We start from the raw sequence: 17,427 nt of genomic DNA, 5'->3' as shown, positions 1-17,427 counted from the left end.
ATAAGGTGTTAAATAATTGATTGTCAACTGGATGAATGAACAAATAAAACTTTTCTTCAGCTCCCCCCATGCCTGTTTTATATACTGTACTGAGACAAAATAAATGACCCAATTATCCGGGGGTAATTATATTGCATGTATAGTCATTTAGCTTCAAAGTACATCATGAAATTCTGGTACATTTTATGTTTGTTTATGTTTCGATATTGTTTGGTTGTGTGTGTGTGTTTTAAGGAGGGATAATAATAATTTTCAAAAATTTGCCTTTCTGTGTGACTCTTCTCATCACTTTGTTTTAATCTCAGTAATTAGGACCATTGCCTTTGTTGTCCATCAAACCCAGGTTCGAATTCTAGTTTTCCTCTTGGGCCATTCTTAACCACTCTGATGCTGAGTTAGTTTCACTCTGATACAGTAATTTTCTGACTCTTATGCAGTTGCTTTATGTGTGTGTGTATATATAGAGAATGTTAGGTAAGATAGAGTAAGAAGATGTAACTTGATCTGAGAGGTCGAAGTAGGACTTTCTGGACGTGATCCTAGCCAGTCCCTGTTGATGATGCTTCTTCATGTTCCTCCTGCCTCCCTGAGTTCACCTGAAACCATGGGAGACAGTTGTAACATATCAGCAGCTTCCCAGCTTAAGTACTTTGTCTCTTCTTTCTGCCTGAGAGTACAAGCATGGCAAGTCTGGTGGCGAGGGGAGTTAACCTCCATTCAGTAGGAGATGGGAGTTCCTGGATAAATGTCCCAGCCCCCCTGACCTCCAATGAAAAGATTCTGAGTCATGTCTTCCTTATTGTTTCTCAGAGGTTCTCCAAGGGGAGAACTAACTATAAGCAGTAACATACCTAATAATATGTCTATCACCAGTTTCTCTTTCCTTGTCTCACTTTTCCCACTTTCTTTAGCAGATGCTTCCTGATCACCTTCCAAACAAACTATCTGCACCTAAATCTTTATGTCAGAGTTGATACCAACCAAACTAAGCCAAGGCTTCAAGAATATGGAAGCCATGACCAACGAAGGTTGAGAGACTATGGCAGTCAGAAGAAACATGATGTAACAGTACCAGAGCCAAGGCTTAAAGGTGGCAGTTACAAGGCAATAAGGATGCTCTAGAAGATGGGCTGGAGCAGAAACTGGGAAGGGAAAATTGTGAGGTAGCAGGGGCCAGTTAGTGTTGGGCCTTAGAACTAGGGGAAATGGAGCTGAGACACTATGAGGAAGTTATTAGGCACCTACATTTGGGAACTATTACTCACGGAAAAAAATGAGTGGATTTCACAAGTATCGAGAAGGTAGCATCTTTCTAAATTTCCTTTGCTATTCCTTATCTGTGTCAAGGAAGCAGTCATGGTAGTAACTAAGGTAACCCGGTCATTTCCACGGGGAAACATTTCAATCATTGGTATTGCTCTTCACGATAATATAGTAGCAGATTTTTTTTAAGAACTTATTTACTTCTCAAAAAAAAAAAAAAGTCTTAATGTATTTATGCGTCTCAGCCTTCTTCTAAAAATATTGAAATATTTGTGGTGGTTGAGAAACTAACGTCATATTCTTCCTGTTCATCTGTATAGTAATTGATAGAGTTCATTACTGATATATGTTTAAACCCAACTCCTACTCTGGAAGTGAGGATGCCAAAGGGTGGTAAACTTTACCAATTTGCTTGTGAGTATGGAAATAAATTAGAATGATTGAGAACAATACACCACAGCAAGCGCCTTTATAAAATTATTATTGATGTCTTTTGTGAGATACATGGTTTTGCCATTAAACCTTTTATTTGAGGGTTATTAGTAACCACACATTTCAGTTAGTGCTGTGAAAATGGGTTTTATTGTTCCCATTAGTCAGCAAAAAATAAAAATGGTGATAAACCCTTTCTGAAGATGCAGCTTTCATTAAAAAGGAAGGAACAAAAAACTAATTGAAAGTTACTATAAATTTTGAATCATTAATTTCATGCCAAATAAGTCATTAGAAATCTCTGATGATATAAAAAAAGCAGTCATTTGCAAAATTGGAATGAGCAAAATTCAATCTAGGTATACTTCTGTATTTTTTTAATTTGCATATTGGGAGAGCTATAATATAGAAATTGTTGAATTTTAACAAAAAGCCTTTTGCTATAGGTGGTTTGTATGTGCTGTGGGGCTCTAAACCAGCTAATTTATTTCCCTCAGGGTCCTTTTATTTCAGTTGGTCATCTTTGTTATAACTCACTGTTTTTCTTACTTCTTGCCTAATAATAATGTATCTGGTTCCTATCACTTCACTATAAAAAATTAGGGTTTTTGTTTTGCTTTGTTGTGTTTTGTTTTTATTTTACTAAATGTATTTTATATATATATTTATATATAGTATAAATTGTATATGTGTTTAATGTATAAGTATATGTGATTTATAAAAATATAATATATATTTATAAATAATATAAATATATAATATATGCATATAATGTATAATAATAAATTAAAATACATATAAATAAAACTAAAAAGCTTCAGTCCCCTTTTTAGAAAAAAGAAGGGTGAAATTTATGAACTATCTTCTTAAGTCTCTCCAGTTTTCTTCTATGCAACGGAAAAGTAGTTCTCCAGTAACCAGCATTTCTTATTCTTCAACTCTGCTTTTGAAAGTGGACATAATGTACTGAATATGGAGAGCTCATCACACCAAAATAAAAATATTTGCAGGTCTAGGTTGCAGTGCAAGGTATCTTGTTCCATGAAACTGCCTTTCGTTATGGGAGGTACAGAAGACAAATTGAATGTATAATTGCATAAAATAATTTTTTGGTGTTGTATCTAGTGAAACTTGACAGATAACATGCTCTACTATTTTGGAGAAAACTAATCAAACTAAAAAGAACCGTAAAATAAATTGGTCACCATGATAACTGAACTGATTCTTAGTGTACAACTAAAAGTCAATAATGATGTTAAGAGAGAGTAGCTTGAATCAGGGTGGAAACTTCCAGATTCCTTTTGTAAGCACAGATCAGACCAACAGACCATAACAGTGCAACTTTTTTTCTTCTCACATACTTTGAACGCTTAATTACTAGAAAAAAAGAAATCCTTCATTACCATCTAGGAGTCAGGTTCGAATAGCCAACTGCAATCAAAGTGGTACAAAGTAGAAGCGTCATTTTCTTTTTTTAAGTGGAAGGCTTTTCATTTTACATTTACTATTATGCACATTATTGATTTTCTTTTCTGGTTGTTGTTCCTTGCAGAGAGTGAATCTGTCCTTCGATTTTCCATTTTATGGCCATTTCCTACGTGAAATCACAGTGGCAACTGGGGGTAAGTGGTTTTCTACCCATTCACCTTAAAGAATCTACAGTTTCACTGTAGTTATTATTTTTAATTTACTTTACATTTCAAGAGGGTCACTTATTGGGAAAACCATTGTCTTCTATCACAAAGTCATGAGTGTAAATAAAACCTAAGAAAGAGTATCGCTATTGGAAAAACTTTTTAGCAGGAAAAAAAATGTAGTTATAATAATTTTCAGCTTAGATTCATCTGTTTTCCTTCTACTTTTTTCCCCCTTCTTTTTCCTTCTACATTTTAATTCATTTTTGGTAATATGGTAAGATTGCATAAATGGGAAGAGACCTAGGAAAAAACAAAAAAGCGCTTAAGGAAGTTGTTACAGTATTTCTCTTTTCTCTTAATGTATGAAATTGGTTGGTATAAATAGAAAGACACATACCACCTCGTGTATACTTTTTAATTATTTAATTAGCTTTAATTATTTGGGCTCTCACCCCACCCCTTTAATGCCACTTATGTTGACTGGCAACTCATTTGAATTTTAAAAATAAACACTGAGATTCAGCTTGTAATCTTTTAGTTTTATTTTCTGCACAACCTGTGGCGGTTACTTTGGAGATTAGCAATACCCTAGAACGGCAGTTATTGTTCTCGATAGTATATCCCAGAAGTTAGAAAAAAATGTAATCCTTGGGTGCTATGAGCAGAGATGAGCAAAAGGCCAGAGAATATCCCTGTATTCTGAGAGAAAAAACATAAAAATGGAAGCTTAAGTAAAGAAGTAAGTAAAAAGAAACCCAGAATTGGGAGGAAATCTGCAGACTGCCCATGCCTAATGCACCAAAGACCAGAGTCCCTTTCCTTCACTGGGTTTCATCATTGCTTTTCCAAATGGCAGGAGAATCCTGTTGATCACTAGTGCCACACTGTAATGTAAGAGTTAGAATTATGTAGGATTTGAAATAAGCTTTGTAACTGAAAATATCAATGAGCAAATGAAAGCTTTTGAGTACCTACTCTGAGCAATGATAAATAGAGGTAATTGGATTACATAGCCTACTGGACTAGTAGAGTGAAGCAGAATGTGGGAGTTCTTTAGAAAATAGAAATCATGAAACATGGGTTTTTCAGGGAGGACGAAGCTCAGACAGGTGTGAAAATCCTGTAAGACTTTATAGAGAAATTATTGTTTGCGGTCTTTGTTAAAGGACGTCTCAATTTCAGTGGTTGTGTAGGAAGGAAGTGTAGGTCCCGTGGAAAAGTATCTTGAGTAAATATACAGAAGAAATGTAAGGTATACTTGGGATAGCAAATAATTGAGTTTGAATGAAGCTGGGGGTGGGCTTACAAAAAAACATGGTATATTAAGATGAGAAAAATAGATTGGGACAATCTTACATACTTCCTCAAGAGTCAGTTGGAGTCGGGGCGCCTGGGTAGCGCAGTCGTTAAGGCGTCTGCCTTCGGCTCAGGGCATGATCCCGGCGTTATGGGATCGAGTCCCACATCGGGCTCCTCCGCTGTGAGCCTGCTTCTTCCTCTCCCACTCCCCCTGCTGTGTTCCCTCTCTCGCTGGCTGTCTCTCTGTCACATAAATAAATAAAATCTTTAAAAAAAAAAAAAAAAAAAAGAGTCAGTTGGAGTCATTAGTCCTTATTTAGGTAAGTGATGAGCTTACGAAGCTGAATCCAGACATTTGTGTGATGCCTTCAAGTGTAAAAGACTGGGGCTAGTGCACAGAATTGGAAGAATATTGCAGTAGTTCGTGTGACACGTATTGAGGGCCTTGGCAAGTCTGTGGCTTCAAACAGAGAAATGATGCTGTCAGCCAAAATTACAAACTCAAGCAGAAGAGCTGGTTTTAGGGAATGCCAATGGCTTCAGTTCTGAAACTATTAAATTTTGTGTAAAGAAAGGACTAAATATGGGCCACCTGGGTGGCTCAGTTGGTTAAGCATCCAGCTCTCGGTTTCGGCCAAGGTCCTGATCTCAGGCTTGTGAGATCGAGGCCCGGGTTACTCTCTGTGCTCTGCACGGAGTCTGCTTGTCCCTCTCCTTCCCGCTCTGCCCTTCCCCACCCCACCCCCAATAAATAAACAAAATCTTAAAAAAAAAAAAAAAAAAGGACTAAGTAAAAGCAGAATTCACACAAGGACCATGTGTTCTTGAACTCACTGTGGACTTCTGTGCTAGTGTATTACATGCCATTTAATAGCCATTTAATTAATGTGTTGAAGGATTGAGAGAGAAAAAGGTAAAATGGAAAGATCGCCCCTGAATCCATGAATTCCATCATGCTTCCCAGCATCTTTAAAGTATGATATAAGCATGGTTATTTTATAATACGGACATTAGGCATATTTTCTGACATTTGGGTTACTAGTGTTCCACTGATTTTTAGAAAATGAATTCTTAATCACATTTATTCAAATTCTATACACACAGTGGTAAAAATATAGGCACCTTTGATTTTCAGCTTCTCAAGTTGTTTTATCCTTAAAAGTCATGTCAGTGATTCAGCCAATATGAACTAAGATTTCCCTTAGCTGAGTTGGTAGGAAAACAAAAACAAAAACCCAAACAAATATCTATATCATCTTTACTGCTTCAAAGTACCACTTTCCTTTGAAAAGATCCTCAAAATAAGTGAAAAATCTGGTATCTTGAATGATCTCTATCTTCTCTGAAGAAAACACTAATGTGAAGAAACTCTTTTTTTTTTCTCTACTTAAAATACACTAGCCTGGAACTTGCATACATAAATCCATACCCTGTTTAATGAGGCACAGCTGCGATAATTTAGACGTTTACCTGAGTTTCTTCAAAATGAAATCAGAAATCTCCTGTAAAAGTTTTCAACTAAAGAAATAGCTTCTTTGCACTTCTGTTGGTCATTTGGTCAGTCATTACTGATGGGAGTCCCTACTGTGTGAAAGACACAATATGTGATACTTCGCCGTATGCAAAGAAGGATAAATTACGGGTCCTGCGCCAAAGCTTAGAATCTAAGAAGAGGAAGGGGTATATGGCTGAACTGAAGAGGAGGCTGCCTGTAAATGCTGGCAGAGCAGAAGGCTGCTCCAAGAGGAAACCATTCCTGTTGGGCCAATCAGGAACCGATTGTCGCACTGGCCTCGAAGGAAGGTGGAAGTTTAGTAGGCAAAGAGGCAGGTGGAGAAGACATGAAGAGGAACGGGGCGGTCCATACAAGGGGATGCTGAGCTAAGGGACAGTGCTGAACCTATAGCGAACATAGCTGGAGGGCTGTCAAGTACATCTGTTTATCCTGAATGGAGGGTTGGAGTTAGGTCTAGTGAGGGGAGATGGGAGGAAGGATGGAATAGACCTTGAACATTATAAATTTGCATGATATCCAGTAGGTATCAGAGGGTTTTGAGCAGAGAGCAGATCTGGCCTGTGCTGGCAGTGGAGATCAGGGTAAGGTGAGGGGGGGTGGCGGCAAAGAACCCAATTAGCAGTAAGGCTTTGGGTACTTCTGCAAGGGTGGGTGCGGTAAAGAAGGAAAGAAGGAGCCAGTGTAAGACACGTTGTTGAGTTCTTTCATCATTGTGGTTGTGGGGGTTTCTAAGCAAAAGGATCTGTGAGGACGTGGTGAGTAAAGCTAAGAACAGCTTAAAAGAGGACTTGTGAACAGACTTTCGATGGATCTCCTCTGTGATTGACTAGGTGTGAGAGGCAGATGGACCTACCTGACAAATGTTCCTCACGTTAGAAATCCTGAAAAAGTTATTAACCATAAATGGCTTGGGAGAAAAGTAGAAACCACGAGTGAGGTTAAGTCAAGTCGACTGCAAGCCATTCTAAATAGATCGGGAATGGAATTTTTAAGTAGGGACACATGGGTGTCTGTGAAACGGAAATGAATATTCTATTGACTGTCAGTTCTCTTCAGTTGTGTCTACAGATTCCTCTTGAACTTGTTTTTACATTGGATTGGGGAAAAAAAGTGAAATGTGAAAGTCGGTATTTTCAACCACTATCTCCTTCATTCCTGCCACACCGTTTTCCCATTTCCCATGCCTCCTTAAAATCCAGCCCCCACCCCTTGTCTCTTTCTCTGTTCACATAGACACAAATTTCCTTAAGCCTGAAATGACCTTAAAGATGTCTGTGTTACTGCTAACATCAGCACCATTTCAAAACAGGAAATAGTTTAAAAATACAGACATCTACATAATTTATTGTGACCCGTCTTTGTACTTAAATATATATATTTCATTATGAATAGACTTAAGTTTATGGTTAAAAATGTAAATAGAAACTAAATATTTGGCCATTTTTTAGTAAATTATAAACATGAATCTTTGTTAAGCATTTTAATTTTCAAAAGCTTCCATCATCCATACGAACAACACACAAAATGAATTGGAAATACCATCTTATCTCCTGGCTTACTGGTAACAGAATCTGAAAGCATTCATTTATCTTTTTATTTAAAAGATACTTCAGAGTACAAATATCCCAGCCATTAAAAAACTAGTCCTCTGTGCATCTCATGAGAACATTCTCACTAACGGCACCACGAAGCTGTGTTTCTTGCTTATCACACTGCCTTCATTTTCTTGCTATATGAAAACTCTAATTGGTTCTTTTTCATTATTAAGCTGCTAAGGTGATCTTCTAAGTGTTTCAAAAAGTAGATTTAAGTGTGAGGATTTGTTTTTTAATTCCTGTGACCATCACTTGTAATGATATCTTTCTCATGAGCCCATCAGGAGCACGTACACATGATTACAATGCGAGAAAAGGTGGCGATGGGGTAAGCGATGCTTTCAGAATCGTGGGGGAAGAGAAAGGATGACACTACCCAGATAATTCTGGCCCCAGAAGCCAAGTATGTAGACAGATGCTGATTCATAATTAAAATCGTGTGTGGAATTGCAGGCAGTTGTACATGAGATTGGGAATCAAAGATGACAGAAGTTAAAAAGGTAATGATGAACATTATTACTCACCTTGATTGTATGAGGGATTTGCCCTCCCTTCCCTTCCACATGAATTTCTAATTGGAGGTTTAAATAGAAACAAAACTGTTTAGAATTTTTTCTCAGGGTACAAAAGCAGTTTTATTCGCACTTCTCTGTTTTCTTTTTCCAGTTTTTCGTTTTTTGTTTTTTTGGTTTTTTTTTTTTTGCTATAACTGACATACAGTGCTGTTTTCGTGTAAGGTGTTGAATATTAGATCTCTTTTATTTCATGTGCCCTGTGGTAACTAATAAAATATATAACGTTCCTTATGTCATCAGTGTTTAAGATATGAAAAATCAGAGCACGGCATTAAGAAAATCAAAAAGACAAAAGTAAAATTTTTACCTTCCTTCTTTCCCTGCCTCCTCCTCCACTCATTCCGCTCCCAAGAAAAAAACAGATATTACCCTTTGAGCTATGGTATGTTAAATTCAAATTTAGGGTAATTTCCTAAATTTGGTCTATAATTATTTGGGTTTTTTGTTTGTTTGTTTGTTTGTTTGTTTTTTACTTTAAGTCCACAATAAGAGAGGTTAAAAAAACAGTGGTGGGTATTATTTTGATTGGGTTTTCCAGATATGCATTAGCAAATCTTCCAGCTTCTCTTTTGCTCTCACTTCCAAATAGTCATATTTTAATTGTAGTCCCAAATAATATTTCATGCTTTTTAGAGGGACTTGATTAATAATAGTTATAACAGGCTTTTAAAGAGTGGAAGAGAGTTAGTTATTACTCATGCTGATTGATTTATAAATACCAAGTCTGTCGTCTTTCAAGTGGATAACCTCATAAACAGAACAGAGTGCATCCATTAACTTTCTGAATCTAGTGAAAAAGTGAATGGAGTTATTTTGTCTTTTATTATTACTATTACTATTGTTGTTATTATTAAGAGGAAGCAGAAGCTGTGGGTCTCTGGAGATCTGATGCGTGAAGGGAAAGTACTGAAGGGATTGATGCTGGACGAAACGAAGCCATCCACTCAGTTTACTAATTTAAAAGTAAAAAACAAGGTTTCAAGGATTCCTGTAAAGAAAGATAAGTTTTGTGATGTCTGCTTTGCTGAATCTAAATGATTCTCTGCGAAGTACCTCTGAAAACCTGAGAGAGTTCATTTTAGCAGTCCTCCTAGCTGATTGACTCTTTCCCAAACTGTCTAGCATCCAGAAGTAAATCCGGCCGATTCACCAACATTGCTACTATGTTTTCACTGTGGCTTTATGAACTGCATGTTCTCAAGCCCTGTTGTTTCTTCTGTGTATCGACACATCAAATTCCATTAGCACTTACTCCTTGGGACCTGGGTTAAGTATGGTTGGAGATTAGAGCAAAAGGAGAGGGGCCACACAGGAGATAGACTTGAGTCAATAGGAATGAGCAAGAAAAATACGACAGGCAGAAATATGGGCAGGATAAAGCAAGAAACTTCTAGAAAAACAAAAAGGAGAGGACCATTAATGCATGGTGGTTAAATCATGATTGGGGGCAGGAATGGTGAATGTTGATCAGCCGGGATGAGAGTCTGGGTAAAAAGCACATTCTCCAGATTTAACACCTTCCTTTGCCATGACAGCCGCAGAGGAGTCTACCCATCAGTAGTGCTTAGACATTCACCTAGGAACATTTGCCTCTGGAAGGCACCATCTATCCTCTCAGGGATCCAGGTTTTATTTGAAACATTGGCAACAAATATTTTGCTTGCATCCTGTCCTAGTCACTTCATCAATAATTCAGAAAAATAACAATATTGCACAGATGCTCAAATATATTACCCAGTTGAAAACAAAGGGAGTCTAGGTAACTAATTAATAAAGTAGCAGTGCACAGCAGCTGCTCTGACATTGTCTGATCCTGGAAAAGAAGGGGAAAAAATACTAAGCACTTCACGACTGACTTTGGACCCTAGCCAGGTAAGGAATAAATTCAGAAAAGCTCCCTTAATTCCTACTGAAGCCAGCAATTGAAATTCAGTTTTTTGGAGAAGCAGTCTGGCATCTAGGTTACGATAAATAGATTCAAATCAGAATATATAGGTTCCTAAGTCAGACTAGTCATAGCTGTTGTAATCTTCAGCAAATTACTTTCTCTCTCTTTTGCCTCAATTTTCCAATCTATAAAATAGCATAATAGAAGTACTTAGGTCAGAAAGATTTTTGTTCAAGGTTAAGTTAACTAATAATCTGTTATCGATACCTATTTCATAGAAAATGCTAATTAATAGCATATACTGTTATTACTCTACTTTTATATATGTAATTTGTCTCTTTTATCCTTTTCAAAATACTTCCTCCATAAAGCTGGGCTTGCTTATTAAAGTATTTGGTCTTGTTTTCTTTGATGACATTATCCATATCTCAGAGAATGTTTCGGGACTTAACTTGTCATTATCTCTAACCGCTCCTTGTAAAGGCTGGCTCATCCATTCTTGAGTGGGAGGTAGAAAGGGTCTAGATGACTTGGGATGTCCTCCTTTATCAGCATAGGCGTATCTGTCATCTCTAACTGTGCTGACATTCTGTGACTCTGGCTGCCTCACAAAATTTAACAATTTTGTAACACATGGCAGAAGATTCTTGAAATGTTTCTCTAGTTGTGGTATCATAGGCTATAACTGGATAACAGGCGTTATTATAATCAGCCGGCCACACATATCATGCTTCCTATTCTACCCTTTGTATGACAAGAACTTTAAGAACAAGTCATCAAAGCATAAAGTTAGTTACAGCTCACTGATGGACATCCCCCCCAGCAACATCCAGATTGCCTTTTATAGATTTGAGATTCACTTAATTCCTAATAACCAACTTGAAGATGTACTGAACACCCAACCACGAATACAAAATTAAATATTTGTGTAGTTAAATTTATGTGCGATGTTTTGCCTTTGAATTGGGAGACAGATTTCTTTATGGGTACCTGTTATTTCAATGCTAACTAGTATTTTCAGGATCTTTTCTTATTTTTTAATACGTCGCAGAAAACCAGTAGGTGTACTATGAAAACAGCTCAAAATGTTATTCTCATTTCAACTGATAGAGTTCTGAGGCTGAAACATAGTATTAAAAAATAATAATTATAAGTGTTTTGTAGTCTATTTCTAATGAGGTTATGGTGGGTTAAGATTAGTTGTTGGTCTGACTAGCTGGAGGGATACAGGGATATTTTCATTTAATCTGATTGGATTATTGTTCAAATGAGAGGTTTCTGCTGAAGGCAAAGAAGATAAAAAAAACATTTTTAATTGGTTTATTATCAATTTCCACAGCTACTTTAAAAAGCAAGTATCATTTTAGTTAATAACATGCAGAGAAATTCCACAGCACTTTTAGATTACTCTAGAAAAATAGGAAATTAGGAGAATTTGGAACAACTAGATTTTACAAAAAAAAAAAGTATTATGTGTTAAAGAGTAAAAATCCAATAACTTTTTTAATTGTGGTAAAATATAAATAGGGTAAGTTTTACCATTTATGGGTTTACTATTATGAAGTTTTAGTCATTGAGCTCAACTCTGACTTTTTTCCTCCTGTTTTTTTTTTCTTTGAAGTAGTAATTCCTTTAAGTTATGTTTCCTCCAAAATGCATTCAAAACACAGCTACTCCCCAAAACTTTACAGCAGTGCACTCTTGTAAGCAGTGTTTACTATTCTCCCTTTTTACCTTCTCAGTTCTCAATAATTAGAGATTATTTTGGAGAAGTTTTTAAAGCTATTTGTTGAACATTAGGTAAAATCAAATAAAACTGATTATATAATTTGGAAATTGTGGAGTACTCCTAACTTGTATACATTTTAAAAAATAAGACTTATGAGAAGTTATATAACTAAAAATTAAAGTTATAAGATGGTGTGTTAACACGGAAGGAACGCTTATGACGATCGTCAAGATATAAAATTGTAATTACATACAATAGTATTTATTTTAAAATACCATGCAAATAAAATGGAAGGAAAAGCAATGCTGGTTGTTTTGTAATGGTGGTTATTTTTCTGTTTCTGAGTTTACAGATGTTAAATTGAAAATAAGATATTTCAATCCTTTATTATTATAAAAAGTAAATAGGAATCTGACTTCTTTTCAATGCAGATGGCTACCAGTTTATTTTAACACCGTTTATTTTTTGTATTTGTCCCACTGATAAACAATGCTATTGCTAAAGTCTTTTATTTTCCATAGGATTTGAAATATATTATGTGGGTTAACCTGATTTCTTCTCTCATAAATATAAAATATACTAGAAGAAAACTAGAGAGAATTACTTTGTAATCCTGAAATTGGATATATTTTACTAAGAATAATACAAAACCCTGAGGCTCCTGGGTGGCTCAGTCGGTTAAGCACCTGACTCTTAGTTTTGGCTCAGGTCATGATCTCAGGATGGTGAGATAAAGCCCCACATTGGGCTCCATGCTCAGGGCAAAGTCAGCTTGAGATTCTTTCCTCCTCCCTCCCCTTTTCCCTCTGCTCCTTCTCCCTCTGCTCCTCCCCGCTCGCAAGGGCTCTCTCTCTCTAAAAAATAATAGTAATATTAATAATAATAATACAAAACCCAGAAACCACAAAAGAAAATATTGATAAAACTGCATATATTAAAATTTGCATATATTAAAAATTCCTGTCATTTAAACATCAAAAATTAAGAAAAAGGATATAAAAACCTAGAAAAATATATGCAACACACATGACAGTCAATGGGCTATTTTCCTTAATATATAAAGAATGAGTGTAAGAAAAAAAATATGGCAACTAAGCAATGAGCAAGTGGCAAAGGCAGTTTATTAAAAAGGAATTACAGGAACTCCTGATTTCAGCTCCCCATTACAAAGATCTTAGAAGTTGTCGTTCTCAGTTTAACAGCAAGAAAAAGCTACGTAAGCTGAAAATCAGTGACTTTCGTTGGACCCGTCAGAGAGCTGAGCTTACAGGACAAACGACCATCCCTAGAATCTGGAGGGACAGGTGTATCCAAAGAGATAGAATAGGTATCTGATTACATGGACCAGAAGCCACTGGCACCACGAATTGGTAATAACATTTAAATGGTAATTTCAAGAGTGGGAGTGTGGATTAGCCAAGGAGTAAGAAACTCCTGGAGTCTTAGGTGGACCCTTAGGCTTATATGGGCTTACCTTCCAGGAGCCCTACCAGGTTCTCAGAGTGAAAACCTGAAAAGGGTCCCCTCATGGCTCTGCTGGGAGAGAGGAAGAGTAATCATTGTGGAATACATGTAGAACTTTCTCCAAAACAAAGGTCTAATCTTCAGGGAAAGATTTTTTTCTAGGGCCTTAGCCTAGTTAGAAGATGCTTTTGTGTTCCCACTAGAGCTGCCTGGAACCTTCCTGTCTCGCACAGAGGAAGATAACAGTAACAGCAGATAGTCAACAGAAGTCAGGGCTTCCAGGAAATACTGTAAGAATGCTACAGCCAGGGCGGGAGGGTGGGGGGGACACTATTCCACTAGAAAAACACTTTGAAGGTCACAGCCCAAGGACATAGGCCCTTTAAAAACTGAGAACCTTCTAAAATGGCAATTTGAAGGGAAAAAAAGTAATGGGAAAAAAAATCAACCATCCAAGAACTGTGGGACAATAATAAACGATGTAACATATACATAATTGGAATATCACAGGAGAAGAAAGAGTTAAAAAGAAGAAATATTTGAAATACTAGTGCTGAAGAACTTTCCAAAATCAATGACAATCATCAAGCCAGGAACTCAGCAAACACCAACCAGGAAAACAAAGTAACACACCCAGGCATTTATTTTAACTGGGGGGGTGGGGGGGAGAGAAGCAAAAAGAAAATCTTACAAGAAGCCAGAGAAGACCACACCTGACCTCCAAATACCTAACCAGTACCTCTCAAAACTGACAAGGTCATCAAAAGCAAAGGAAAGTCTGAGAAACTGTCACAGCCAAAAGGAGCCTTAGGAGACATAACAACAAAATATAATGTAGTATCCTGGGTGGCAACCTGGAACAGAAAAAAGGACATTATGCAAAAACTAAGGAAATCTGAGTAGGTTTACTTAGTTTTGGTGGTAATTATGTATCACTGTTTCATTAATTTTGGCAAAGATCCCATACTAGTAAGTGTTAATGGTACGGGAGATAAGGTGTCCAGGACTTTGACGCTGTACTACGTTTGCCACTTTTCTCTAAATTGAAACCTATTTTAAAATAAAAAAAAATTATTTTTATAAAAGGAAATACAAGTGGCTGTTAAGGATGGAACAATACGCCATCCCACTGCTAATAAGAGAAATGCAAATTAAAACTATAATAATATATTATTTCCACTCATGTGGTTTGAAAAGATTTTAAAAGAGAAAGTTAGAGAAATCAAAAAGGTTTTTTTAGGGTATGGAGGAAAAGGTACTCTCAAGCATTGTTGGTGTTACCTATTAAAATATAAAATGTATAACTGACTCTGTCATTTCTAGTTCTAAAAATGGGTCATGTAGGTGCACTCCCACATGGGTGAACTAATGTATAAGGATATCTGTTGTTGAAGATTGGAAACAACCTGAATGTCTATCAATAAGGATGTTCAGGTTAGGGACAGGTGAATTAAAGGATCGTGTACCCATGGAACGGAGTACCACGGAGTCTTTGAACAGAATGAGATCATTCTCCATGACTTAGTGGAAAAAGCAAGCTGCGGAACAGTGTCACACAATAAATTTATGTGTGTGCATGTATATATTTACAGGTATGTATTTGTACATACATAAGCTACTGCTGAAATGATTTGGAAGAACATATATATGCTTTCAAGTGTATAGAAAAATCTGGAAGGATATACAAGAAACTATGAATAGTATTTATCCTTAAAGAGAAGAATTGGTGGATTGCTGGAGACCAGGAATGCAAAGGGGATATCATTTTCACAATCATTATGCATTTCAGATCATTACTATGTGCATGTTACCCTTTCCAACACCGTTAATATTGAAAATTCTTATTGGTAAGAATTGATAGGGAATAAATTCGCACAGTACATGTATTTCTTTTCATGCAATGTAATCTTATATATTTATCAAACAAAACGAAAATGTTAAGAGTATAAGGTATAAAGCATTTTTCATTATTTTTATTTCAAAATTTCTTATGTTTTAGAGTTTCAGGTAGTGGCAATTGTTCATAAAATTGCTGTTTTAGGAATATCTGTTTAAATTGTTTGTTGAAGGAGTTATCAGTGCCATCCTAAAACATAGAAACCACAACTATCGCTAACGTTCCTAAGAATAAACCTGAGTTAATATCAAATTGCAGAATATGGCAGTGAAAGGAGGGCAAAAATGGGTTTTAGTGATTTTTGGTTTAAATGCTACAGTGATATTAAGACTAGTAGATATCCCAATCTAATTAATCAACACATTTTTATATTATTAGCAACTGTTTAGTTAACACTATAATGATTAGAAACTGAAAACAAATTCTGGGGTATTTTCTGAGGAGAAATAAGAAAATGTAAGTAGTTTGTTATCGGAAGCCTTGCAGATTTGGCAGCAGGAAGCACGGGGGTTCTGGGAACAGACCAACGAGCAAGGGCAAGAGAATTAGAAGTGAGTAAAGCCAGAATTGATGGAGTTCCTCTTTCTGTGGCCCCAGGACATTTTTATTTCAGGATGTTGTTATGGACTGAACATCTGTATCCCCCAAAATTCATATGTTGACACTCTAACCCCCGGTGTGGTTCTATGTCGAGGTGGGTCTCTAAGGAAGTTATTAAGGTTAAATCAAGTCGTCAGGGAGGGCCCTGGTCCAATGGGATTAGTGCCCATGCACAAAGAGACATCAGAAAGCTCATTCTCTCCCTGGGCACGTTCAGAGGAAAGACCACGTGAGGACTTCGTGAGAAGGGGGCTGTCTACAAGCCAGGAAAAAAGCCCTCAGAAACCAAACCCGGCTGGAACCTTGATCTCGGACTTTCCAGCCTCCATAACTATGAGAAAATTAATTGCTGTTGTATAAGCCACCCAGTCTATGGTATTTTTTTATGATGGCCTGAGCCAACTAATACAGATGTCCAAAGGGCTTAGTGACTTTGGGCTTTAAACTCAGCAGGAGTCAACTCCAGAAATACAGATTTTCTGGAACAATGTGATACTTAAGTTCTCGGCAATGTCCTAATTCTGAGTAACCTGTCTTTTAGCCAAACTATAAGAATCGGGAGCCAGTCTCCTCTGAGAAGCAGAAGCTTGGCTGGGTTTCAGGACTGGCTACATCAGGGTGGTAGAATGAGAAGGGACAGTGATGTGTGCACACAGCCAGAGCAGAGAGTCATTCTGATTCACCGAGACACTGTGGGAGGTGGGTTAGATGGCTGCTTCTTAGTGAAGGCATAGGATCGGGGACCGGTGTAGGCCAGAGGGGGTGAATTCCAGACCACACAATTGCTCAAAAAGGACAGACAGACAGGACAACAGACAGCCGTTGGCTGCCTTCAGTAGACACACTATTGTACAGAAGGAAACACTGGCCTGATGGGACAGTTGGCAAATAGCTCGATCGAGTATGTGGTCGAGAATGTGTGCAAGGAAGGATTTCAGGACCAGCTACTGAAGGTTCTGGGGAAAGCAGTGGTACAAGTAAGGAATTACAGTAGTTCTGTGTCTGCGAAAGTATCTCTATTGAGAAATATGTGGCTTTTCAAATATTTTCCAAGTGGCGTCCTTATTTCAGTGTATTCCTTGGCCAAGAAGTAACTTGTCTATTCTATGTCCACATAGAATATTTAAACTACTTGCCTTTTTTCTATACACAATAGATGGCACACTTTCTGGTCAAAGATGAAGGCATGCATCTCTTGCTCCTCAAGCGATGATGGGTGTTTGTACAACGGTTGGGCCTGCAGCATTTCTCCTGCAGCTTGGCACCCTTAGTACCAGACTCTCACCTGTTGGGGAAGGGAGGGAAGCTGCTATTCAATTCTGTTTTTAAAAAATCTTATTTTCATACACTGAACGGCAACTGTGTTTTTCAACATTTCATGCTTGGCAGGTGGCTGCCACTGAACTGATAAAGCATTAGAACGAGTAACAGACTGCATCAGAATTACCTGGAGGTTTCTTATAAATGTGGGTATCCGGGCCCTGCACCAGACCTGCTCACATGGGCCACTGTGGAATTTCTGTGGAGGAGGG

The 17,427-nt window shown here is 37.2% G+C and overlaps 1 protein-coding gene across 1 annotated transcript in view; it reads left to right on the top strand.

The window, feature by feature from the left end:
* Window positions 1-17,427, top strand: part of PLXDC2 (plexin domain containing 2) — a 432,662-nt gene that overhangs the window by 233,226 nt on the left and 182,009 nt on the right. The window contains exon 4 of the mRNA XM_045787429.2: window positions 3,248-3,317. Coding sequence (XP_045643385.1) covers window positions 3,248-3,317 — 70 coding nt within the window. The remainder of the gene's footprint in view (window positions 1-3,247; window positions 3,318-17,427) is intronic.

Source organism: Ursus americanus, chromosome 31, assembly GCF_024610735.1.
Source record: "Ursus americanus isolate L20-20 chromosome 31, mUrsAme1.1.p, whole genome shotgun sequence".
Taxonomy (NCBI): Eukaryota; Metazoa; Chordata; class Mammalia; order Carnivora; family Ursidae; genus Ursus; species Ursus americanus.
The sequence above is the reverse complement of the archived record's forward strand: the minus strand, read 5'-3'. Positions and strand labels throughout refer to the sequence as shown.